The sequence below is a fragment of the Hippoglossus stenolepis genome, chromosome 16, assembly GCF_022539355.2.
Source record: "Hippoglossus stenolepis isolate QCI-W04-F060 chromosome 16, HSTE1.2, whole genome shotgun sequence".
Classification (NCBI taxonomy): Eukaryota; Metazoa; Chordata; class Actinopteri; order Pleuronectiformes; family Pleuronectidae; genus Hippoglossus; species Hippoglossus stenolepis.
In genome coordinates this window covers 4747310-4774211 of record NC_061498.1, presented here as the reverse complement: position 1 = coordinate 4774211, position 26902 = coordinate 4747310, and the positions used below count along the sequence as shown (strand labels likewise).

Sequence of the window (26902 nt, the reverse complement as noted above, 5' to 3'; positions counted from 1 at the left end):
TCAAGCGCAGCCTCCTCCGCCGCCTCTCACCTTCTGTTTGCTAAGTGGCTACCACCAGGAGAAAGTGGGTGTAATGGACACCCGCGGACGCTAAAACCGAGAGAAATTACGCGTCTGGCTGCAGCATCGATCCCCCGGTGGGAAAAAAACAAAGCACAGCCATGTTCGGCCGCTCGCGGAGCTGGGTTGGAGGACAGGGGAGGGCGAAAAACATCCACTCCCTGGACCATCTGAAGTGAGTGGCTAGCATGAGACGAGCTAACGTTAGCCTGGGTGATAAGCTGTCAAGCGTCATTAGCACGAGCCCAGGTGCTAGCGACTCCAACTGCAGCAGGTTATTAACGTGTTGCAGTGCACTGCAGCTGGGGGGGGGGCCTCGTGCCTCCATTCACCCTGCTAACGGGGAGATGAGTGAGCTAGCTTGTGCACGTTAGCATCCCCACTGTGGAGCTGAGCTGCAGTGTGTCCCAACAGGTGTAACTCTATCTGGGTGGAACTGTATTGGTTACAGCTAAAACTGTAACCAATACTGTGTGTGTGTGTGTCAGTCATTACACTATTTGGAGATGAGCAGTCGACTCAACATTTGACATTTTCTTGACAGATTAATTTCATATAGACCAGTGATTCATGCAACGGATTGTACTCATTATAATATATATTATCTCAAGGTACTTTACATAGAAGGTCAAGACCTTAAAAGTCACAGTGAAACCAGACAGTTCTCACAATGAGCAGCACTTTGGCGACTGTGGAGAGAAAGAGCTCCCTCGTTAACTTGAAGAAGAAACCTCCAGCAGAACCAGACTCAATGTGGGCGGCCGTCTGCCTCGACCGGTTTGGATGAGCAGGGAAAAATGGGGAGGAGAGGTGGAAAAGAGGGGAGAGAGAGAGAGAGAGAAGGGAAGGGGGAGTAGAGAGAGACAAGTTATGTACCATCAGGTTCCTCTGATCTTCAGCTTCCAGATATGTCTCTCGATCATTATCGATGGAAACATGAATAGTTGTGGAGCCGTGCGTTCACCACCATATCTCCATTTCTCTCCATCAGGTATATGTACCACGTCCTGACCAAGAACACAACAGTGACCGACAACAATCGAAACCTCCTCGTGGAGACCATCCGGTCCATCACAGAGATCCTCATCTGGGGCGACCAGAATGACAGCTCTGTGTTCGAGTAAGTTCCAGTCAATGTCCACTCAATTATAGGTGTGATGTGCATGTGGTACAAAGTTCAAGCATGTATTTACTTGCGGTGGAATCGTATCTAAATCGGTCAGCAAGGTTTCCCAATCGTGCACATTCTTTCAAAACCCACTGTGTGTGTGTGTGCAAACTCCCTATTTTACTTCTTGGCACGCTGACTCAAAGAACAAAGAAGCAACAGCAGTACTTTAGTGGACTTTAACATGATTAAACAAGAATGTCAGTAGAGTGCATACCACCATCAAGGCCCAACATTCCCCTTAAATTCAATCAAACTGCACTGAATCACACTCACTCATAGATATCAGTCTCATAAATGTGACTAATTATTTTCATCATGCCTCTTAACACTCGTGATTTCTCTTCAGCCCACTGAAGCATTTCAGTCATTAGGGATTCAAACTCGTGAAACCTCTTGCTTTATCATTTGAAACAGGAAATGGCTTTGGAGAGCAGAGAAGCCACAGAGGACGTTGAAAGAGTAGAAATTAATGGTCACTCACATATTTCTAAGCTATTGGCTGTTTAATAATTTGTTGTATTGGTGCTGAAACTTTTAAACCACTAATATGAATGTAGGAGTTGAACTGAGATGCAGTCACGTTTGGGTCAATATGATAATAGTCCTTAAGTGAAAAGAAAACTATTTATTTCTATGGTACGAAACACAAAGCTCTGGCCTCACTAAATTTAAAGTTTACTGTAAATTAACTAGAGTCAGTGACTCTGAGATGTAGTCCTATGAAGAGTGTATGTATGTATATATATATATATTTTTTTTTTTTCTGAGCATTTTTATGCTTTATTTTATTTGCCACAGTGGAGACAGACAAGAAATGTAGGTAAAGAAGTTTGGTAATGAGATGCAGCAAACAGTCTGGCAGGCTGACCATATGGCAGCAATAAATATTTGTCTATCTTAACCAATACTCCACAATAATGCTGTGAACGAGAAACACTGTTCATTATTAAAAAATATCTATAATAGTTATCATTTCAATATGAATTCATGGTGAATCCTGTATGTTTTTATTCTCCTGTCTGTTTTCAGCTTCTTTCTGGAGAAGAACATGTTTGCCTTCTTCCTCAACATCCTGCGCCAGAAATCCGGACGCTACGTCTGCGTCCAGCTCCTCCAGACCCTCAACATACTGTTTGAGAACATAAGCCATGAGACGTCTTTATGTAAGTTTTCACTGATTGACTGAAAAATTAACACATGCATGATGTATTACATTTCAGTAAAATAGACCCGACAGAAAACAGTTTTGAGACTGAGGCTTTGTCTGGATATATTATGTGTTTTTTTTAGGCTGCGGCAAAGTTGGGATGACTTTTAAATCTAATTATCTTCTAAGATGTTTCTATTATCTATTAGAATAGAATATTTTTTCATTTGTGGTTTATGGTGTTATCAAATTGCATTAGTTAGTGGATGGACTAAAAGACGCTGAGAGATCCTAAGTGTTTCCTCCTAAAAGATGTCTTCCTCTGCTAAAACGTATTCCATATGAACAAGTGTGATTAGGTTGATCGTTAATCTTCTCTTCTCTCCACCCTTAGATTACCTCTTGTCGAACAACCACGTGAACTCCATCATTGTCCACAAGTTTGACTTCTCAGACGAGGAGATCATGGCCTACTACATCTCCTTTCTCAAGACCCTGTCACTCAAACTCAACAACCACACCGTGCACTTCTTCTACAATGAGGTGAGGCCACAGAAAAATGGGGTAAGAGAAGTATTGAAACAAGTGTGAGAATCTATCACTTTGTGACCAGAGCCCTTCTCGTGAACTCTCGAGGACAGTTAAAGAAGACGGAAGGGACAAAAGAGGAGAGGCTGCGAGTGAAGGGAGTTAGTGTTGAAATGGATCAGTAAAACAAACGAGGAGGTGGCTGTGTCTGAGCAACTTCAATACACACATCATCTTTAAAAAATCTACAGAGATTCAATTAAAAAAAAATGTGCAGAGGCTTTGTTGTCACTTGCATTTTGTGCAAGTTGACTTTTATTTGTACTTATCAGGCGACTGCGATCTGCGATTCTACACACTATGTCGAAAACGTCAGCTTCCTGTCTAGATTGGTTGATTTAGCAACAGACATCTTTCTCTGCACTGGCTGGTACAAAGACTGAGTGCTGATATCACCTTCATTTAATCTTTTTCTAAGTGTTTGTGTGTAGGTGTGTGGTAATGGATGGTAATATCAAAGACTACTGCATATCTGAATAATCTCTGATGATGTTGTTGCCCTTCTTTGTAACAGCAGTATCTGTAGTCCTTCAGTTGGCCTGTGTGTGCTGGGGAAAGTTATTGGTGTACTGTTGATGGTAGCTTTACCCCTGAAACGAAAGCCAGACCCAGCGTGTAGATATGAGCGTTTATGTAGTTTCAAAATATATCAACCTTATATAGCAGATTTAGTTTATGTTGATTATTTACTTAATGTTATTCATCAATAATAAAAAAGAAAAATCTTCTTCTTTGGAATGAAATTGATGACATTTCTGGATATAGTCTTATAGGTGAGGTTAAGTCTGTAATGTCTGAAATACTCTGGTCTTACTGTTATCATCCTTCCTGTGTTTAGTCCCTTACACCATCAGTGGAAGGAATAGAGGACAGAGACTAACTTAGATACTAACTTAACTATGATCTGTTCTTGATTAGTTTATCTCAGACTGTTAAAGCCTCATATACGCTTCAGATAATCTTTATAACCTGTTTTTACTCAGAACAAAGACTTTGGATTTTAACGACCATCACTTTAATTTGAAGCAGATTAAAAAGGGAGTTCCATGTAGCCAGAGTGAACAGGAAGAATACAGCAAGCTGAAACTGCTTCAGTGTACATATGAGCGTCTGATTGTTGTTTAAAGGCAGACGTGTATAATTCTGAACTTATCCTATAGGAAACTTCAGACATTTTGTGAATCTGAATTCAAATCTATTTTGAAATGTCATCACAAGCTTCTTTTGTTCTCAATTTTCAATAGCAACTCTTTGGACGTCATATGTATAATGAATCTCTCTCTTCCTTTACTCTAATTCATTTATGATTTGGTAATTTCAAAGTTTGGCGATTTATAGTGTGTTGCCCTCCAGGGGGCGCCGTTGGATAGCCGTTGGTCTCTTCTGTTGCTTTCAGATCTACACATCTCTACAACTAGAGTTCAAACTCTGGGTTTGGGTTCAGTTTCAGGGTCAGATTTCTTCATTTGCTGTGACCTCCCCGTGACCCTTTGCTCACCGAGCCTCAACTGTGATTGGTTGGAGGTCTCAGCGAATGAGGAATGCTCGAGTAGAGGATCAGTCACTGGCACAGAGAGAGACTGGAAGATACAGAGCTTTTGCGCGGTCATGAAATGAAATGTACGACAAGATGTAAATCAAAATCCGATCGTCTTTTACTTTATATAAATGTAATTTTTTTTACATATTGGATGGACAAGTCAATACATCCATTTTTAAAGATATTCATCATGAATTCTTTAGGGTTTGAGTTGGTCCACAAGATAAGGACACTTTATTATTATACAGTTTCACACCAAGTCTTGAACAATTAGATTAAACACTAAATTATATTTTTTGTGTTTTTGCCCAGCCTGTATTTCTCTACCAAAATGTCAGGCCCAGTGTTTATCATTTCTTTTTTTATACAAGCTGCTTTTTCTCTCTCTCTGTGGTCATTTGTGGCCAAAGCCCGGCGGTGCAATGCCGTGCCTTGCTCACCGGCGCCCCCCCTCTCTGTCTCCCACACACAGCACACTAATGACTTTGCCCTGTACACCGAGGCCATTAAGTTTTTCAACCACCCTGAAAGCATGGTCCGCATCGCAGTCCGCACCATCACACTCAACGTCTACAAAGGTGAGTGCCAGGAACACGCATGTGCTCATGCTAGTTATGCACACATGCAGAACGCAGACACACACGCTGACTCACTCACACACACACTCACACACTCATGGGATGCTGGGACTGCCTACCGCCTCTTCTCTTCTTCTTCTTGCTGCTGCTGCTGCTTCTGGTGCATGAACATGACTAACAGGTAACACAAATACACGTTTTGCAGAATTTTGGGCCCAATATCTTTTGTTGCCTTCTACTTTGAGTGATAAAACATCAATCTAACAAAACAGTGGCTCCCCTAGTGCAAACAATTATTTTTAAGGTATTATATAATACATTTTTTAAGTTTTCAAAAAGTCCTGAACCTGAGGATATTCAGCCATCATTAAATATGCCTAGAATAACACACACACAGTTCATTTCTGTCACAAATCCGCTGCATTCCATTTATTGTCTTGTCATTTTCTACTCTTTCACAGTTAACTTCTGCTGCAGTTATAATGAGCAGTATTTTCAAATAAGATAAAAAAATATAAATTAATAGAGATGTTGGAGATGATCCAGCAACGCATTAATCAGCAGGTTATCAACTTGTCGGTCTTTTGTTAGGGTTGTGTTACCACAAGGTGCAGCCTCTCTGCTTCACTGATCTCATTCACATATTCACTGTTTATAAATGAGCTCAGTCTCGTGCACTGTGCTGCGTCAGCCTCTGCTTCTCCCTGCTGCCGCCTTTCTTGGCGGCCGTTGGTGCTTTGGGGCGGATTTTCTTTTACATCACACTTCTCTTCACTATACATGACGTAACGTCACCTCGCCTCTTTATAGAGCCACTGCGGCACATCTACGGCTTCCTGTCTGTCTCTTTATTTGTAGTATGTCTTGTTCTGCATATAACACTTGTGCAACCTGACTTTTCCGACACCGCCCATGAAGTCTTGACTCTGTAACACCTGTAGTATAAGCAACCATTGTGGAAATACATGTTGACTTTCTGGGTTGGCCCGGGGTTGTAATGTTATTGTAATGAATCTGTTTAAGAGTGAAGCATTAACTCACTGACATAACTGTAACTGGTGCAGGATACTTCTCTGCTCTGATGCAGATATGCATTTTATATAGTGTAAATAGTCTGTGTAGAACTTTTAAACAAATATCACAATTTTAAGTTTTTTAAAAATAATTAAATGAATATAATTCAGCTTTTTTTAAATGAACTCTATTATTTAGATGTCTCACTATAGCTCTGTATATAAAGATGGACGACAGGAGGGTTTCCCCAAAAGTGAAGCAAAAGCGTCTTGATCACCTCCTGGTGGCTGCAGTACAGGTCATGAACTTTCTGTCATTTGAGGTAGTTCTAATCACATTGGTGTATGTTCAACTGCAAATTGTTCTATGCTATTTGATGCTATTAAAACAGGGTTGAACATCAGAATTAACAGCTGAGCTGCCTGTATTGACCCGACCTCGCTACCGCCGCTCCATCCCCCGATCGTATCAGGGATGTTTTGGCTAAATTTCTGGATAGTGGCAGGAAGTGGAGACGTGTCGTCCATCCTAATATACAGTCTATGATCACAAAAGTTAAACAAGGCATATTTTGGGGGTTTTCATCATCATGGTAATGTATCATAAATGAACATGTCACTGTTTGATGCTTCGTACTGATTCCTGGAGACACCGCAAAACATAACATGGATAATAATTACTAGCGTCAAATATATTTTTATTCCAGTTATGTTGCAACTCCAGCTTTGTCTTGTCGCTTGAATAATGACACAAAAGAAAAGTGCAGTGTCCTGGTGATGTAAATGTTTCTTTTCAAGGTTTGTCATTGTTTGTAGTTTTATTTGTGAAGATAACTGCAGGGTCCTTGCCACCTCCCGACCCCCCACAGCCACCCCTTTACTCACATTAACCCTGTGTCTGTTTCCCCTCCCCTCTCCCTCCTCCTCTTCAACAACCACTCTTCCTCTCCTTGTCTCCCCCTCCTCTCGCCCCATCTGCCTAACTCCAGTTTCATGTAAGTTGGTTCCATTCATTTAGACTTTAACTCAGGGCTGGGTATTGTAGAAACATGTCTTGGTGTTAGTTTCTTTACACGTTTACCAATTGTTATTGGTAAACCAGTTATTACGAAATGTGTGTTTTGTTATGAGGTATTACATGTGTGTTTAGCGATACCCAGCCCTATTTATACCTGATGGTGTATTTGTTGTAAATGTACTGGTATGAATATCATTCTGTATCACCTACCTACATGCATACATTATGAAAAACACCTGCATGCCTTTTTTTATTTGTTTTTTCTCGGGTTAATCGTTCCTCAGGCTTAATTTCAGCTGAGGGCCACATGTTGCTCACGGCGGGTTTGACAGTTTTTGCGGTTATTGAGCCAGAATCTTCCTCTCCATTAATCCTCAGTTCATCCACTTATACACAATGCTGCAATGACAGGGGAACTCTGATTTGTACATTTGTTTTCTGCTATTACGTAATTCGTGAATTTGATTTGCTCATTCGTTGCTGGTCTCAGTTTGACCAGTGTGGATTGGCATTGTGAAATTACAACCAGTTTTATTTAACCCTCCCTTTCACTTTAGTAATTTTCTTGTAATCCTGTTAACACACAGACAAAGAGACAAACAGTAATCTAAGCATTACCTACTTGGTAACAAATCTAACGTAATGCCAAACTTCATATTAGGGCTTTTTATATAGTAGACCTTCAAGCAGCATTGAATTTTAGCTTTTTTTTTTTACATTGTACTATGATAAATCTTGTGAATTACAACACTACTAGTGAAATTCTAACTACAATTTATGTTGGATCTAATCTGGCTCAGATCTTTCTCCCGGTCTAAAGAAGGCTCTTGTTAACAAAGCAGAAAGAAAAGGTTGGAAAAGCAGTTTGTCTATTTGTCCAATTACACCACGTGAAACCCAACTCATGCTGGTCACGCTGTCGCCTCAATTTAAAACCAGACTGGGTTTCCTCTTCTCCACTGGATTTCTCTTTATTTCGCATTTTACAAAATCCAAATGGCTGAATCAATTCTTGGACTTAATTTGACTTCATGTGGTGGGTTTATTTTTCAGAATTTGTCACGATTTTACTTTTTTTTGCTTGGTTTTGTATTTACCGGTCACATTTGGGTAATTTTCTGGGATTACAAATTGTATGTGAATGAGTGACACCATGTGCAGCGCCGATCACAACTTGTCTTCCTGGGCCCCCCCCCCTCTCCTCTCCTCAGTGGACAACCAGCACATGCTGCACTACATCCGAGATAAGACGGCGGTCCCATATTTCAGCAACCTGGTGTGGTTTATTGGCAGCCATGTCCTCGAATTGGACAAGTGTGTGCAGACAGATGAAGAGTGAGTGCTGTCTCTTTCTCAGTGTAATTCTCTCTGTGGCCTCTAGAAGTCAGGGCTGTTTTATTGTCAGGGTTTTTAAAACATTATCCTGGTGCTCGTTAAGCAAATTGCTGTACTTTTAAATTGCATGATATAGTTCAGATATAGTTTTATCAGCGTTGTTTCAGTTTTCTGTACATCTTGACCTTTGTGTCACAGCTGCACTGTCACATGTGCGATTTCAATGATAATATCTAAGCGTCTTTCTATTTCTCTTCTTTTTTTGTGTCTCAGACATAAGAACCGGGGAAAGTTAAGTGACCTGGTAGCGGAGCACCTCGACCACCTCCACTACCTCAACGACATCCTCATCATCAACTGTGAATTTCTAAATGAGGTGCTGACGGACCACCTCCTCAACCGTCTGTTCCTGCCCCTCTATGTGTACTCATTGGTCATCCCTGAGACGGTACGGTACCCTTATGTGCAGCTGGTAATAACGTTAAGAGGTTAAACGCAGAAAGCTTCTGAAGTGTCAAAGCTTCGGTTTCTAAAACATAGTAACACTGAATTCGTCTGTCAAATCACAATTGCTAATTTTATGTTTAACGGAAGTAAGTGCCCTGTTGAAATTAGACTGACAATAATAAGTAAATGAAGAATTTAAATTGTAGATGTGTGTTTAGATGAACTAAGCACAACATATTATGGTCTGTGGATCACCTGAACGTTACATTTTGACATTTTAATCAATCCTACTGAAATAATAAATATACAAAACATTACAAAAGCTGTTGAGTTATCATGTCGTCCATCTTTATATAATGTGTATGAACTGCACAGAAGTCACAGAGTAACAGCATTAAACAAAGGAATAAGCACTAAGCACCTATTTGTGTAATATACCAAACCAGAGGTCTGGTCCATTCAACTATTAAATTATTATCAAACAATATGGTTGTTCCAGCTCTATGCTGTATCTCTCCACTCTCAGCTGACCTTTTATTTTTCTATGTTTTTTAGTCTGAGGAGCGAAAAATCAACCCTCAGGTGTCCTTGTACCTTCTGTCCCAAGTAAGCAACACACATCACTCAGGAAATGTCTTCTTCTTTAATCATTTTTAAGTAACGGCTCTTAAATGAATGAGAATGTGTCTTTCCAGGTGTTTCTGATCATCCACTATCGGCCACTGGTCGACTCCCTGGCCGACGTTATCCTCAATGGGGACCTGTCTGTCTTCACCCCACAGACAGACATACACAGCACACAAAAGAGCACGGTAATACACACACACACACACACACACACATATGCACGTTATGATACAGCACACAAACACACAGGCAACCACATGGGTACATACATGCACGGGTATTTACACAAACACAAACACAATGGAGCTTCAGATGTGCACGTGGGTGGTTCTAAGATCACAGGGTCATGCTTTTCTTCAGCATTCACCCACATCAAGGCAGCATGGTGCAAATTACCTTCATTGTTTTTTCGTCTTTCCTTTTTTCAAACAATGTCTCATGACTTCTCTGATTGTGCTTGTCATTGTACTTCACCGTCCCCTTTTAATCTCCCTCGTTTCTCCCCAAATCTTCCCCATCTGAGTCCCCTCACCTCTCATTCTCTAATTTTATCTCTCCCATGATTCAGTTTCTCTTCCCTCATTGCCCTTCCCCCACTTCTGATTATTTTTTTGACTGTTTGTAAAGCCAGGTGGGTGTGCTGAGGTAGTGAGCGTTTCTGAGAAACCCTGTGGTAATTGTGTGTGTCTGTGTGTGTCTCTCTGTGTGTGTGTGTGTGTTACACCTAACGCTGTTGTAAGAAGTAGCCTACTTTCCAGTGAATATGAGTGGAAGTGTGATGTTTGCCTACAATCAGGAGGCAGCGAGACAAAACTAGTTTGTGTGAACTACTCATTCAGCTGAGATTTTCCTTTGGGGATGGCGCCACATTGACTCTGTAACATTAGGTTAGAACATTTCAAAACATTAGAAGAGAAGTTCATAAAGAAGTCACTGATATGGTCCAACGGTTTTGAAATAGACGTTTCACACATTCGTTGTTTTATTTTTTTGCTACTTTATAATCAAAGTTCCCTTGAAATGTTGTTACTAGTTCAGATGGGGATATTTTCTTCTGTCTCTGTGTTCATGTGTATTGCTTGCATGTGCACAGATTGCTCATTCTGCAGGCACCAAGTTCATTTGCATTTCTGCTAAATGTTTTCATTTTTCAGTGGTTGTACAGAAGTATTTGTTTGATTCTCTGCGTGCATACTGGCAGGTGGCTGCCACATCAGATAGAACTGCTCCTCTATTATTGTTTGATTCATTGCAGATTAAATGGATGAGGTATGGGTGCTTTTTCGACACAGGTGGTCAAAAGGCACTTCCTGTTTGTCTGTGATGTGGCAGGAAATTAGGTCACATGATGGAACACTGAGCTGGCTCACCTAACCCGGATCTCTTTCCTGGAAGATGTGTGTTCTCTCTCTCTCTCTCTCTCTCTCTTGCTCTCTTGCTCTCTTGCTCTCTCGCTCTTTCTCGCTCCCTTGTCTTTTTATACCTATGTTTTTCTTCCTTTTTTTTATGCATCCGCAGCATCTGTTCTTTCTCCTAAATCACATGTAGTTGTTTTAGTTGTGTTCATTTTGTACATCAGATATCGTGTGTGGTTGCGTGTATGTGTGCCCGCATGTGCACCACCATGTGCACGCATATGTAGGTTTGTCTCACATGCTCCCTGACCTCCATTAATTTCTCAGCAGCGGCTCGGAGTGTGAGCGGTTTACCAGAACATAGTCAGCTAACAGGTGCAACACAGACACTGATACTAGTCTGTGGTTTATGCCTGACAGCGTAAACACAGTGTTTTCAGCAGCAGATGTAGTGCAGTCTTTGCGATGACTTACCCTGTGTCACAGAGCGATGACACGGAAGGAAGGAAGGTTAAAAAAGACCAAATTATTTTGGGAAATTGGGAAGCTGATGCTTTGAACTTTGTTAGGCTTCAGGTTATGTTTCTAAAAAAAGAGTGATGACTGTATAGCTGAGAAATAGTTTTTTTTTGTGTTTGTTCCTCACAAGTCAAAGAGGAAGAAAAGGGAATGATGGAAGATGTAGAAACACAATCTTTAGCTTTCACAATCTTTAAGCAATACATTCTTTAGCCAGAAAATAATGACTTAAACATAACACATAACAATCCCCACTTACTTCCAGTAATTGGAGATGCTCAGAAACTTCAACTGAGGCTGTTCGTGCCAAAGATTTGAATATCCAGGATCCGTCTATAGCCCCTGACTCTGTACGTCAGGTGTATATGCGTTTATCTATGTAGCTACGTGTTCACATGCATATGTGTGGTTTGCGTCAGTGTAAGAAATCAATTGAAATCGGGCCACCTAGTTTCAGTTTGAGTTACATTACTTGAACCTCTTCCTCTTTGTCTTTTGTAACAAGGTTCAATACTTTTATATGAATTACAACCACAGGAGCAGTTTCATGTCAAGTTCTTCGGTAAAATCACTGATTATTCAGTTCGACGAGAATCTGTAATGGCTCTATCAAAGATCCTTTGTGGTGGTGTACAAAAATCGTGTGTGTATCTTGAGAGAATAGCTTTAATTAACCAGTTTTTAGTTTTGTTATCTTTTGTCATTTCGCTAATTGTAAATCCTTTTACAACCTGACTTTGACGGGGGCTTGTTTTGTCATTTAAAAAGAAAAAATGTTTTTACTCGAAACAGACACTTTAATCTGAAGAAGTGATGCAATTTTATTATTAGAAATGTTAGTCGTAGTTCAAAATATCACCGTTACTATTAGTCAGTTTTACTGTAAGTCAGTGCTAAAATCTTTGCTCGGCGTCTTATCCTTTACCAGCTGTTTCCTGTGCATCTGCATATGTTCTTCAACTCTGAGTTCTGAATGCGAGAAATGTGTCTATTTCCAGTATGGCCTCACAGATAAGACCTCAAAGCCACTGATCAGCACTGTGTGTGTGTGTGTGTTGATTAACACGAGAGTGCAAGTGGATCTCGTGTGTGCTCATGTGTGTCTGTTTTCTGCATGAACATCTACCAGTAAAAGGTTGTAGTGATTTTGCTTTCTGGAAACTGGTATTTTCTACAGGGTATCATTATCTGAGAAAATACATCCCTTCCATTCTCTCTTTTTCTCATTTATTTTAAACTATGAACCGCCACCATACTGTGTTACCTCTGTAATGTCCCCTTAGATAAAAATCATGCGGCAAACAGAGCTGCCACTGCTTTCTTCTTGCCAAGTTTATCTTAGAAAGAGCACGATAACAAAACACTTTGATGATTTTGTGATAAGCTGCTAAAATACTCATACTCAAACTCATTTCCAGATACGTAAGGTTTTCACGTCTCTCACTCTCGCCTCTGATTCCTTTCTGTCCTTCTCCAACCTCCCAGGCCATTGCAGGGGGCCTGCGTCGGTTCGCCAAGCCCTCAGAGTCTCTGGAGCGCTCCCTGGAGCTGTCCCGCCACCGTGGCCGCAAGAGAACCCAAAAGAGGCCAAACTACAAGAACCTGGGCGAGGAAGAGGATGAGGAAAGGCCCGGCGGAGGGGGAGGAAGCGGAGGACTTGGAGGAGAGGAGACCTGGGATGACAATGGCAAAGGAGACAGGGATGGAGGCCGGGAGAAGGGAAAAGGTACAGAGGGAGGAGGAGGAGGTGGGAGTTCTAAGGGAAGCAGAGCAAGTGGGGAGACAGCGGAAGGTGAGTGTGTGTCTCCTTGGACACAGCAGTACAGGACTGTGTTTGTGAGTGTTTCCTTACTACCATCAATCAGACACAGTCTCCCATGATGCATCCTGGTTACCCAGCAGCCATCACAGCAGCTGCCCTCGTCTCCAAACAGAAAAGAGTGAGACTAACTGTTAAAAAGACAGAATCATTTCACCAAAAGAGTGTTTTTAAAAAAATCCCTGAAAAACGGCATAAACGAAAAGAAACTTTAATTTGAAATTCCTCTTTATCTAGTTTTGAGATGAGATCACCCTTTTTTCACTTTTATTTTCCCTCATGGTTACCATGGCTACCACGGATCACATGTCCAACACAATCCCTGTGGCAGCTGACTGACCTCTTCCACGGTGACACACCATCCATCCTGTGCTCCTCACCTCTCCTCCTGTCTCTCACTCTTGTCCTGTGTGTGTGTGTGTGTGTGTGTGTGTGTGTGTGTGTGTGTTTGTGTGTATCAAGTAAAACTCTGGCCATTTAACTCATCTGAAATGATTCCTTCTTTACTTTGACTGGAAAGACTCTTTGCTGAGAATATTAACCGAGGGTGACACAATCTTCACGATCGTCTGAAGGCTCAAACGCACAGATTGCATCATGGGCTGCTGAGGAACACAGTTTCAAAATGAGTCCAGGGCCATTCGGGGCCGGAAAAATGTGGCCAACCAATTCTAACGGATTGATTTGAAAAGTGATAAATAAAGAAAAAAACATTTTGAAGGACAGATAAGTTCTAATGCCGCTAGTTGAAACTGCACTAATTGTTCCTCTACATTTTAATGCGGACAAATACTAAATTTCATGCATTAGAAAATGCAAAGTTTTTGTTCTCTGATCAACTGTAAGCAGACACTGACTCTGTGATCTTTCTTTCTTATTTCATTACCTTTTAAACCAGTGAAGGTCAAGAAGGAAGCACTTCAGACGTGCATTCATTATCACTGGTGAAAATATATTTTTTTTATTCATGGCACTGATGTGTTTTTGTTGAAAGTGTGATGTGAATGTGAAAAGCCTGTATTATAAAAAAAACACAATTCACATGTATTGACACTTATGCTAGTGACTACAAAAAGAGTGTGTGTGTGTGTGTGTGTGTACAGAGATAGAAATGGTGGTGATGGAGAAGTGTAAGGTGTCTGAGCTGACTGAGCAGAACATCACTGATGAGGAGAAGACGGCTGCAGCCACCCGCACATGTGCACAGAGAAGCAGGTACATGTACTCGCATATCTGAACACTGAACAGATTGACGTAGAAATGTAAAGACTGAATGAAATATAATTACGTGTGTTGTTCATAACCTTTCTCTCTGTACAGACCGTTTTTAGACATGGTGTACAGTGCCCTTGATTGCGGCAACGATGACTACCACGCGCTGTTTGTCCTCTGCCTGCTTTATGCTGTCTCACACAGCAAAGGTAATAACTTGTTCTAGATACCTGGTGAATGCAGTTACCTGACCTGTGAGCTACATATACAACTGGATTGGACTCAGTAGGGCACACACCTCCACCAAGGCGCAACTGTCCCCTTGAATTCTATCATGCGTCACAAAATATTCCAGATATCTTTCTATCAAGATCCAGGAATTATCTTCTGTGAAAATGTCAAAAAAAAGCCCTGTTTTGCAATGTTAAAGAAAGTAATAATAAATGTCCCTGACCTGCCCTGTTGTCCCGATCTGCATCAAAATGTAATGGGTTCTTCCTCGGCCCACGACCTTCCACCAAGTTTTAATAAAATAGTTTCAGAAGTTTTTGTGTAATCCCAGACAGACAAACAGCAATGAAAACATATCCTCCTTTGTGGAGGTAATAAACCAGAAGCCTTAAGGCCAGTTACTTGCTCTCTGGCAGCCATGTTGGGGGACCATGAAGGCTGCTTATGATAGAGGGGTATTCTTATTGTGTTTCCTACATTGTTTTTGGAAGTAAATATAATTTGTGAAAGATAGCAGTAATATTATATCTGTAAACTACAATTTTCTAAGGAACTGCAACATGAAACATTGATTTGTTAAATTAGCCAGCTCGCTAAGAGGCTCTTGGGAGTCCAGAGAACCTGACATGAACACTTTCGATCATTTTCAGGTAGACAGACTAAAGACATTCAAACCTACATCATCAGAGTGTTCACGTATGTAATGTCACGTCTTCCATATCTGGTCTGTAGGTATAAACCGTGATCTTCTGGAGCGGCTGCAGCTGCCAGTTCCTGACCAGGAGAAGAGCTGCTACAGCCTGGTGCTGGCAGAGAGACTAATCAGAGTCATGAGCCAGGCAGCACAACCAGGTAACGCACAAACAAAAACAAAGGCCGTAAGGAACCATTGTAAGTTATCCTCAGCACTTACTCGTCTCTATCTCTTGACATTTACATAGACGGTAAAGTGCGTCTAGCTACACTGGAGCTGAGCTGCCTTTTGTTGAAGCAGTCAGTGCTGTCTGGAAACCTCTGTATAATCAAAGATGTCCATCTGGCCTGTCTGGAGGTAAGACACACACACACACACACACACACACACACACACACACACACACAGCTTGACTCATACATGATGTTAGCATATCACACACACAGACTCAATAGTTCCAGAAACAATCCTTTTTTCAAGAAATAACCCATCATTAAACAAAACAGGGTCTGTTAATTGCTGTGGTTTGAAGTGTGAAGAGGAGGCAGCTTTAGAATAAGGAACCTGTGGGGGGTGAGTGAGTAAGTGCCAAACTGCTAGTGAATTAGTTATGAGCAAGACCTCACTTTATTAGAATGAGGAAGCTGAGTAAGAAAGACTTAATTTATTGCTAACGGACACTTTGTCCTTGGCTACATAAGAATAGACCCTAATTGCGTTGTGTAACCTTATAAGGCCGCTACATTAAGATTGTAATTCTATCACAATAACTTTCTTATTAACTGTAAGTGAAAACTCTTAGTCAGTGGACTGTTGGTTAAAGAATACAACATTAATAATTCATAATGATTCATATATAATAAGAAACTATTTAGGAACAATGTTTTTCTTTACCTACTCATTATTTGAATATATACATTTAATAAGGAGGAGGATGTGTTTATTTCTGTGTGTGTCACATGAATGTTGGTTCATAGTGTATTTTCCTTTTCTTTTCTCTCCATGTTTGCACTTCAAGGGTGCCAGAGAAGAAAGTCTGCATTTATTGCGGAGGTTTTACAAGGTGAGTGTAAACGGTAACATGTATAATGACGAGATCTTCTCAAGTGTCTTTGCCACAGAAAAAGTTGGTATCAGTTGAAAGTGATATCCAGATCCCCTGGAGATGAGAATATAATATCGTATATTTGTGCCCCTGATTATAATTCAAGGCATTTCCCTGAAGTTGTAATGGTAAAACTGAAAGTAATTCATCATAATTACAGCTCAGAGTTCAGTTCTTGCTTTCTTTTTCTATTTGAGTGTCTTATCAGTTTTGGAATCACTAATGGGAGTTATTTTTGGCTGACGTTTAATGATTTAAATGACATGGTTTGCAGCTGACGTACTCTTTCAGCATTTGTACCGCAGTTAATTCGCTATCTTGAAGAAACTGTCCTTGCTCAGCAAATCTCTGGTGTAGTGCGTGCAGCTGAGAGGTATGTGGTAACTCTGGGAACCTGCGTCAGTCCACAAAGAGACAATGAGCACAAAGAAGGAAAAGGTCTTGAATGTTGTCCCCACAGAAAACGAAACCTATCTCAAAGTGTTGTGAGTGTGTCTACGTCCGTATACTGTGTTTACACTCAGCACTCACAGGGAGCCATTAGTGTTTGATTGTAGTTTATGACAAGGGAAAACTTTGACTGAGGGAGAAGGGGCCTGTAAAAAATCATTACAGGACACGGTAACTTGTGATGTGACCAATAGCAAAGCACTCAAAAGATTATTCTCTGAAAATAAGTGCGTTTGTAAAATACTGTGATGTGGCATTAGTGTTTCAGTATAATGGAAACCAGTAGAGGAGTAGGGACACGTGCATGAACATCTGCATGTAAACATCCAAAAGTCTGGGAGTCAATATACGTGGATTATACAAACATGCACACACTCTGATACTTTATGTATTTCATTTATGAATGATGAGGTGGGACTTAATGCTTCTTTTTTTCATTTTAATCCGTTATCACAGGGAGAGGAGATCTTTCTGGACATGTTTGAGGATGAATACCGAAGCATGACGGTGAGTTTATCCTGATTTCATGTGTGTATGTGTTTCTCTCTCTTCTGTCCCCATTCTAAAAACAAAACACGACCAAGTACATGATGTTGTTCCTGCTTGTTTGTCTGTACTCATGCTTGCGTTGTGTGTATGTTGCAGAGTAAACCTCTCAACGTGGAGTATCTAATGATGGATGCCTCGGTGCTGCTGCCACCGACGGGCACACCTTTGACTGGCATCGACTTTGTCAAGAGACTCCCGTGTGGAGACGTGGAGAAGACTCGCAGGGTGCGTCCACTCTCGCACTCAAACTCAGTTCATGTCCAAAATCTATCTTGAGTTTGTTCTTGAGGCCTTTGAGGACATGAAATCGCTAATACTTAACATTTTGACATACCCATTTAATTACACTGTCCCACTATAATTACACTATTACATTACACACTCAAAGCACATGAAAGCTCTCATGAAAGATCAAATCTAATTTCTACTATATTCTCACCTCTTGTTTTCTCACACGTCTTTTTTTTTGTGGAGCACTTCTATTTTTGTATTGTCTTCAATTGTGTGTGTGTGTGTGTGTGTGTGTGTGTGTGTGTGTGTGTGTGTGTGTGTGTGTGTGTGTGTGTGTGTGTGTGTGTGTGTGTGTGTGTGTGTGTGTGTGTGTGTGTGTGTGTGTGTGTGTGTGTGTGTGTGTGTGTGTGTGTGTCCTCTGCACAGGCGATCCGGGTGTTCTTCATGCTGCGGTCGCTGTCACTTCAGCTGCAGAGAGAACCTGAGACCCAGCTGCCTCTGACCAGACCTGAAGACCTTATCAAAACAGATGATGTCTTGGACCTCAGTAAGACACACACACACAGGCGTTGTGTCAGAGCAGAGGTGTTCTTTCAATGGGAAGGTTTTGTTGTGTTCCCATCAGTGGGAGGATTTCTTCAATTGTGAAAGTGCTCTGAAGCAAGGCTACGTTTTCTCTGTTGCAAACACATGGGGAGATTATTGTTTTAGAAATGATTTATAACACAATAAAACTCATTGTACCTGAGCTATAAAATATAATAACAGCTCCTCGGGACTTTCATGTTTGTTTAGTTGGAAGGTGAAAGTGACAAATTGTTTTATTTGTTTTGATGAATTTGACCTTTCAGATCCCCAATGAACTTGTGACAGTGACACCATTGTCTACCACTAGTGAGGTTGTTTCAGGGCGGCAGGTTGCTTTGGGACACTTGATAGCTTTGGTGCATACATTAGGTGACAGGGAGTGTCGAGTGCATACTAGTGACTGCTCCCTGCAATGTTGCCTAACAACATGCCTGGCTGTAGTTGAAACAGGGCTGTCTTTCTTTAGATAGGTTGTCGGGTTGTAAGAACTTAAATAACAACAACATTCGAGGCATTTACTTAATGGCTAATGACTCTTAATTAGGATGTCACTCAAGTTCATAACTCCTCCAAGGCCCAACTGTGCCCTTACATTCAATCAAGCTGCATCTAATTTCCCATACTCATAAGTATTAAACCCCTAAATGTGCCTGATTTAGTTTTCATCAAGACCCATGAATTATATCCTGGGAAAACTATATATATATATATATTTTCTCCCCACTGGAGAAGTTTGATCGAGAAAATAATTTCAATAAAAAATCCTTCATGCCTGTCGTCTGTTTCAGACAACAGTGACCTAATCGCCTGTATGGTGGTCAGTAAAGATGGCGGCCAGGCCCAGAGGTTCCTCGCTGTAGATGTGTACCAGATGAGTTTGGTCGAGCCAGAAACCAAACGCCTCGGATGGGGTGTAGTCAAGTTCGCTGGACTCCTGCAGGTAAGACCTTTTGTTTTAAATTGCCACAAATTTGTCCTTTCTCCCCTTTTCTCCTCGTCCTCAGTTCATCCTCCAGATTCTGATTTCTTGTTTTCTTTTCACTTCTTTTCACTTCACAGAAAAAGCATGATAAACTGTGTGACACACATCATATGATGTACTTCTTCGAAGTGTATTTAGTCATGCTGAACCATTTCCAGTGTATTCTGTAATGTCAACATGACCCCAGAGAAGTTCAAGTGACTGCATTTTAACAAAAATGACTGTTTGCTCTTTAGAAACTGATATTGTGACATTTTTACAAAGCATTTTAAAGCTGTTGTAAAAAATCTAATGTTTCCTTCTTTTGTCTGTTTTATGAATGACATCTTAACTCAATTTGTATCTTTCATCCAATTCTGCTACTTTCCTACTCAAACTCACAAACCCTGTCTTCCTCTCCTCATCTCTCACCCCCCCTCTCTCCACAGGACATGCAGGTGTCTGGTGTTGAGGACGACAGCAGAGCGTTGAACATAATCATCCATAAGCCCATCTCCAACCCCCACGCCAAGCCCCTGCCCATCCTCCAGGCCAACTTCATCTTCGCTGACCACATCCGCTGCATCATCGCCAAGCAGCGGCTGGCCAAGGGTCGCATCCAGGCCCGACGCATGAAGATGCAAAGGATCGCCGGTGGGTAAATAGGAAGCCGGGAGTGCAAGCGAGTCGTGTTAGGCAGCCATGTTTTTGTTCGTGACACCAGTATGCAACATCTGGTGACGCCTCCTGGTCAGCTCACCCCCATATATGGTGGGTTTCTGCTCACCTGCCCAGTCGCTCTTCCTTGTCATACTACACCACTGGATCTCGCCAATTTCGATTCATAAATATTCGATGATTAAGACATGAAGGGATAAATCAAGTGTAATCGTAATTGTTATGGAGGTTTTCTGGAAGCTGGTGAAAGGAGAACTCAGGCAGCAGCTGATGTCTCATGCAGAAGAGTTTAATGTGGACTTGATGAATCAATGAGACCAAGTCTGAAGATGTCTCCCACAGCCTCCCCAGTGTATCTCCCTCTACTTGCGCCACCCACTCTAACTGCACATCCATGAATGGCTAGAATTGCTGTCACTATCTATGTTACATGTAAGTGTTGGCATCCTATTGGACAGATAAGTCTAAAGTAATCATTCCTAAATCACATTGAGTCCTTAAGTCGGAGGGTTGGAGTTGGTGCCTGTCTGTCTGGAGCATCTGAACTTGATAAGAAAGTCCTTCAGCGTAGACACTACAACATACTGCTGGTTGGCCCTTTATCTATAACCTGACCTTGGGTGTTGCTGGGAGAGAAGGGACTATGTGTGGAATTAGACGGGCACTATTCTCCTAATAGTGTACAGAATCCAAAATCCTCAAAGTCTCAAATCTGTTGTGTACCCATGCATGTGTGATCCTCCTGTTGCCAGGTGTACGTGTTTGTACATAGACGCGAACAATTATCAGAGGATTATTTCATAATGTAAATTCAGATCAAGTGACTCATCAGCACTTCCCCTCTCAATGGTCTGATTCTTCAGAAGTTATTAGTAACAAGTATTATATGGCATTTGAAATCTTGCCAATGCAGCAAAGTGAATAAGGATGCAAACAAAAAAAAAACCTGTGATGACAAACCCTGTTTTCGACACACACTCAAAAGCATTTCCTAGTTACATGGAATCCAGTCACAGTAGAGCCAAATACATGAGTCTACACTTCACTTCCCATTACACTCACTCTCTGGGAAATCTAAATTGAGTCCCTTTCTCTGACATAAGGCAGAAGCCTCTCTCTGCCATATCATGTTTAATATCCAACGCTAAGTACACTGCAGAAGCGTTGTTTTGATCCCTGTGCTTCCTGTGTATGCAGCTCTGTTGGACCTGCCAGTGCAGCCCAGTGCCACCGAGGTTCTGGGTTTTGGTCAGACAGCCAACGCTTCACCCAGCGGCCTCCCTTTCCGATTCTACGAACAGTCGAGACGGGCCCCCAACGACCCCACAGCAGCTAGAGCAGTCTTTGGCTCCGTGGATAAAGTTCCAGGTAACATAGAGATCTAGAAGCATCTAAAAGATGAATCATAGAACACATATCACCCAAATCTGAATATCATGAAGGAATGACAGCAAAGTCAGACCCCTGGAAAAACAACTGATTAATGAGAACGTTTTTTAGCCCAGGTTTCAGCTCGTGTTTATGCTAAATGTTTATATTGAGTTTTTATGAGTCAATAGTAATAGAAATGTATTTGTAGCCACATTAAAAGTTAATGTGTTTTCCATAAGGAACACTTCTATAATAGATTTATCTTTTCTCTGTATGTTTTGGGTAAATTACAGTGACATAAGGTTCAAGATAAACCATAGTTTTAATTGGTGTGTGTGTTGTGTGTGTGTGTGTTTATGTGCACGTGTGCCACCTCCAGGTTTTGCGGTGGCTCACTGTGTTCACAGCACAGTACCTCGCCCCTCTCCTCGCCCTCGCCTCCCTCCAGTGGGAGTGGCAGCACAGGGAGATGTGACTCTGTGACTGCAAGTACTATATCAGCTCAAAGCCCGACAGGTAGCACACACTCACACACACACTCGCACGTGCCTGCTTTACAGATGCGGAGTTGTGGTTTTACCTATAGTACAACTGCACATACCTCAAACAACACAGTTGCTTGCACTGATGTCAAGTGAGTCAAATGGTAATAGGTCAAATCAGGGCCCTTTTCATATAGAGCGGATCTTTACTGTACTCTTCATTTGCATATAGAGCAGGGGAAGTTAGATCCTTTCTCAAGTGGTCGCTCAAGACCCACTCTACTGCCCGCTGTGCTCAGATCAACCAAGATGCATGAGAGGGGCAGGTATGAACAGGGCGATGGCTGCACTCATATGGGTGTTAATGTGCAGTTTCTTTACATGCAAACAGGAGGACCTGTTCAACTGGCTGTGGAAGAATGCCATACCTCAGTAGGTTCCTCCAATAGATGATTGTACAGAAAGCTTAGTTTGGAGCAGTTAGTCACCTTAATTGATGGGAAGTGTTTAAGGTGTGACTCTACCGAGAGCCAGGAGAGTTGTGTAAGGTTTGAGTGCAGCTGAGGAAACTGGATAGGTGCTCCGTGAGGTCGTGACACGAGAAACTCAATCTGATCCAAGAGTAGTGTCTCGTTTCAGGTGTTGAATCTGTTGTTTCAGTGAATATATTTTTATACAGTGAGTGTTTCATACAATGACTCGTATCTGAGTGGCTTCATAACTGCAGCCACTGTTCCACCATTGAATCTTTCTTATCACATAAATTGTTTTGTTTACTTTTTGCACTTTTTATCTTCTTAACCTCAAAATGACTTAAACTGCACGAGACACACGTAGTTACACACCTACATATAAAACTGTTAAGGGGTTTGTTCAGATTTTTCTAGATTTAAGAATGTTATTGTGAAACACTTTTGTTATATCTTTCATATGCAACCTAACACTCTCACAATGTAAGTATGCTTACAAACTAGTTATTCGATAGTAGTCGTAGTATTGTTACTGTGGTAGTTTGTTAGCAAGTGTTCACCCTCTACCTCTGTTTTTTTTCTTCTTGGAAGCTTTTCTGCTTCGTTGACACATTTGAAACAAGCTCAACCTTGTCAGAAGGAAACTGTTTGTTCTTTACACAATGAAAATATAAGGAGGTACTTGGTGAACTCAATGTCATTCTGCCTTTGCCTGTAGAAAACACGTCCCTCACTTCTTACCTACGTAAATCTCGATAGTTCCCTGCTTTGGGTTAAGTGAAACTGTCGGCATGTTCTCACTCTACAAAATCTATATAAATCTGTGCCTCCTCTCCTCTCCACTAGATGACGGCACATTTTTGGAGCACACTCCGCCCTCCTCCTCAGGTGGAGAAGGGGAAGGGGGAGGGGGGGAAGTAACTCTACTCTCCTCTACTCCTTCAACCCCAGTCCCCGCTCCCACCCTGGCCCCGAGCCTCACCCCGGCCTCCCAGCCCAACATCTCCCTCCTCACCGACAACAACGCTGACACACTCAGCGTGGAGTCGCTCACGCTACTGCCCCCTTCCGACTCGCCGCACCTGCACCCATGCGCCAGCCACGTTCCCGCAATGCACTCCCTCCAGAGACCAGATGCCTCCATCGCAGAGGAGGAGGAGGATGAGGAGGAGACAGAAGGAGACAGGAAAGGAGGGCAAAGAGACGTGGAGGAGATGCAAGAGGAGGAGGGATCGCCGATGGATGCGACGGTCAAAGAGGACACCGCCACACCCACTGAGGATGCACCAGAGGGAGGAGACGAGCCAGAAGGTGAGGACACACATCTAGAGGCGGAGCTTTCTGCTGCAGAGCCGCTAAAAAGAGACGACTCTGTGGAGAACACAGAAGATGCAGACTCACCTGAACTGGATTAAAACAACACACAAACTCCTGTTCATGCACTTAACGTCATCTCACACACACAGAGGACAGGAGAGTGTGATAGGGAAACTATCCGGTGGGGGCTACAGTATATTTTCACGTTGCGACTTGTTGGAATTGTGTGATGTGGATAAATCAGGAGGCTTTTGAAGCCTTTGTGTTTGCACATGAAGAAAGACTCTTTTTATGCACAGACAGAAGACAAGTCCAGACCCTGGTCGAACTCAAGGAAGGCTCAAAGCACATTTGGCTTTTTGTGCACTCGAGTGTGTTCAGTCGTGCGTGCGCGAGTGTTTTTAGCACGCGTGTGCCGATGCACACAACCAGCAAAGTTTTTTACTCATTCTGATCGATTGTCAGCTCAAAGACACACACACACACACACACACACACACACACACACACACACACACACACACACACACACACACACACACACACACACACACTCCCTATTTTTGTGTCTAACATTCACATTTTCAGTTTTCACAACTATTGTTTTGTGGTGGCGGTCACTACTATGCTAATACACACACACACACACACACACACAATACATACGGTCCACACTGAGTCAGCTGCACTTGCCTTTTAACCTTTGCATGTCGCACCCATTTGCAGTTACTGCCACCCAGAAGTGCCAGTGGGTCGGTGTGCGCGTGTTCCGCTTTCGGTTTGATTCTCATTCTTCCACATGTAAAGTAACGATCCATTCATTTGCCACTTCCTGATTGGTGTCTATTATAGAATATATATATATCAAATCATCTCGACCAATCAGGCAGCACTTCTCTGAGACTCTCCACATTCATTCGATGTTAACCGAAGCTCTTTTAAAAGTGGTCGTCTTGTGCCCTGCTGGTAAATATTTGGATAAATTCCTGTGGGAATGTGACATGAGGTGTGTGAACGCTGCTTTTTACTTGTGATTAACCAGCACAGAGTCGGTTTCCAGCAATTCACGTATGCAACAACAATCGATTAACTTTGATCTCACTCTTGCTTTTATTCCAACTTCCATTTCAAATCGCCACCTGTTTTTTTTTTTTTAACATCCCGAAGTGCGTTCACCCGTCAGCAGCCTGAAAGATCTGAATGGAGCATAGGCTGCTGAATAAGTGGAACTGAATAATATATAATGCGGAGAAGTAGTAAGTGAGTATTGTTTCAGTCATGCATCGATTCATTCATTCATTTTATTCAGCCTGTGGCAACACAAATGTCCTCAAACACAAAAACGCTGATTTACAAAGTTGTTTCAGATTGTTTGATGACCTAAGAAAAGTAGATACAAATTTTAATTTTTTCTTAAATTTCTTTCAGCCGCATAGTGATGTAGTATAATATGGATCTGTGGTGTCATGAGGAAACTATTTGAAGTAACAGCCGTGTCTTTGGGTCTGCACGTGTTGAATGTACCTGCTGGTTTCCCCCCCTCAGGCGCTGACCTGAGCTCAGTTTTACTCTGCATGTATGTAGGGATGGCTTTAAATAGATAAATGTTAATAACACAAGAGAAATAGTATGTGGTTGATTCCCCCCCCTTGAACAAAAGTTTGGATCCTATTTTCATGAGCCATGTTTAAATCCTGGAATTATCGTTCCTTCAATCATCTGAACAAAGCTTAACTACTGCAATAATCTGAAGAAGTAACCAGTGCTGGGGAGACATGAATGTAACAACTTATATCTCTCAATCATCAGTGTTCAACCTCTAGATCAACTTTAAACTTTAATTCACGACTTCATTTGCTTAAAATATCTTTTCTGGGCGTGTCCTCATCTTTTTCCATCCTTTTACCCACGCTGCTTTTCTCCTTCTCCTTCGCTCTCCAACTCGCCCTCTTCTTTCCGGTGCCATCGCCACACAGCTGAAGTCTTAACGCTCGATCACTCTTGTTTTTTTAACTTTGTACAGTCATCAACAAGTTTATAAATGAGAAACTCAGAGCAATACTCTCTTTATTTTGAGTCCGTCTCCTCGTATTTCCATTTGGCTTTTTGTAAATAGCAGAAGAATGACAGTGGTGATAAGGCTGCGCTGACCTGCTGAAGAGGCTTAGTTTGGCACAGTTTGCAGAGCAGATGGTTCGGAGGAACGCGCATCGGCCGACGCGTCGCCCGTAACCACTGGCGACCGAAACGTGCCGTGAGAAGCATCTGTAATCGAGTCTCTGATTGTAGTGTGTGTGTATGCAATTTGTTTGTATGCTCTGTAAATGCTTTTGGCTTTTAAACCTGTAATTATTGTTAATGAACTAAAACAGAGGAATAAATAAAGAATTGCAATAAATTATTCTACTTAAAAAACGGTGCGCGCACTGCATGAGTGTTGTTGTTGTGTTATTTTTCTACTCCATTCTTCTCAGAACTGCACAGCAGTAGTAAGAGCAGAGGAGGTTCTCCTCAGAGTTTGAGCAAGAAAACCACAGGAAATATTAGAAAACCGTCGCCCACCCCCTCGTCTTCTACAGCACTGAGCACAAGCTGTCAGAGGACGTTTTTAGGGGAACTGATGTTGCTCTTAAATAGAAGTCGGTTGTAAAATATTTGGATTTCTACATAATCAACCTCTCACATATCTGTGGTGCTGAAAAAAGCTGAGTCGAAAACACAGTCGCATGTAGCAGAAAGCTGAAGGTCGGTGACCTACACTGAGAAGCCTCACGTGAACAAACACAGCTTCAAACTGCAGCACACAACGAATGTTCAACCTTCTGCTCTGCAGCTCGACACTCGGGTGTAAACAGGAGTTCATGATGCACGTATTTGCTTCTGGCCTGAATTCAGAATGTGAGAGTGTGTGTCAGACGCTGTGAAGGCCTGAGGATCATGACGTTGCTGTTACACTTTCTACATTTGTGTTGTGCCTCTGTGGCTGCTGCTGCTGCTGATGCTGCCCTCAGTCACCTTGTGGTCTGTACGTGTTGCTTTTATCGCGGTTCCTCACTTCAGGGAAGTCTGGGTGTTGTGTGCGTAAACCTGAATGAGTTCCTGGTACTGCAACAATACTGACATGGTGTTCTTGTGCGAGTGTGCGCCACATCACAGCAGTCACAGCATCAAACTGAAGTTCAGACTGATGTAAAGATTGAAGCAGTCGTGCTGTTAAAGTCACAGTCACGGATGAAGATTATTTAGAACCGAACAATTAAAAACATGTACACAACATAAGTTCACACTGTGAACATCTTACTTTTGACCTATTTACAGCCACATGCTTGTGTTACTAGCGTTTTGT

General features: G+C 41.9%; 1 protein-coding gene across 1 annotated transcript; it reads left to right on the top strand.

The window, feature by feature from the left end:
• Window positions 1–16: 16 nt before the first annotated feature.
• clec16a (C-type lectin domain containing 16A) lies at window positions 17–25971 on the top strand. Its single transcript, XM_035181602.2, is given in 25 exon segments — window positions 17–235; window positions 1052–1180; window positions 2261–2394; window positions 2773–2921; window positions 4979–5084; window positions 7087–7092; window positions 8327–8450; window positions 8724–8898; window positions 9453–9503; window positions 9593–9709; window positions 12884–13190; window positions 14321–14432; window positions 14538–14638; window positions 15393–15512; window positions 15602–15711; window positions 16373–16417; window positions 17366–17416; window positions 17555–17683; window positions 18116–18236; window positions 19066–19217; window positions 19688–19892; window positions 21114–21284; window positions 21667–21687; window positions 21690–21803; window positions 23086–25971. Coding segments are annotated over 25 exon segments (3393 nt in total). The 5' UTR covers window positions 17–161; the 3' UTR covers window positions 23655–25971.
• Window positions 25972–26902: the final 931 nt, after the last annotated feature.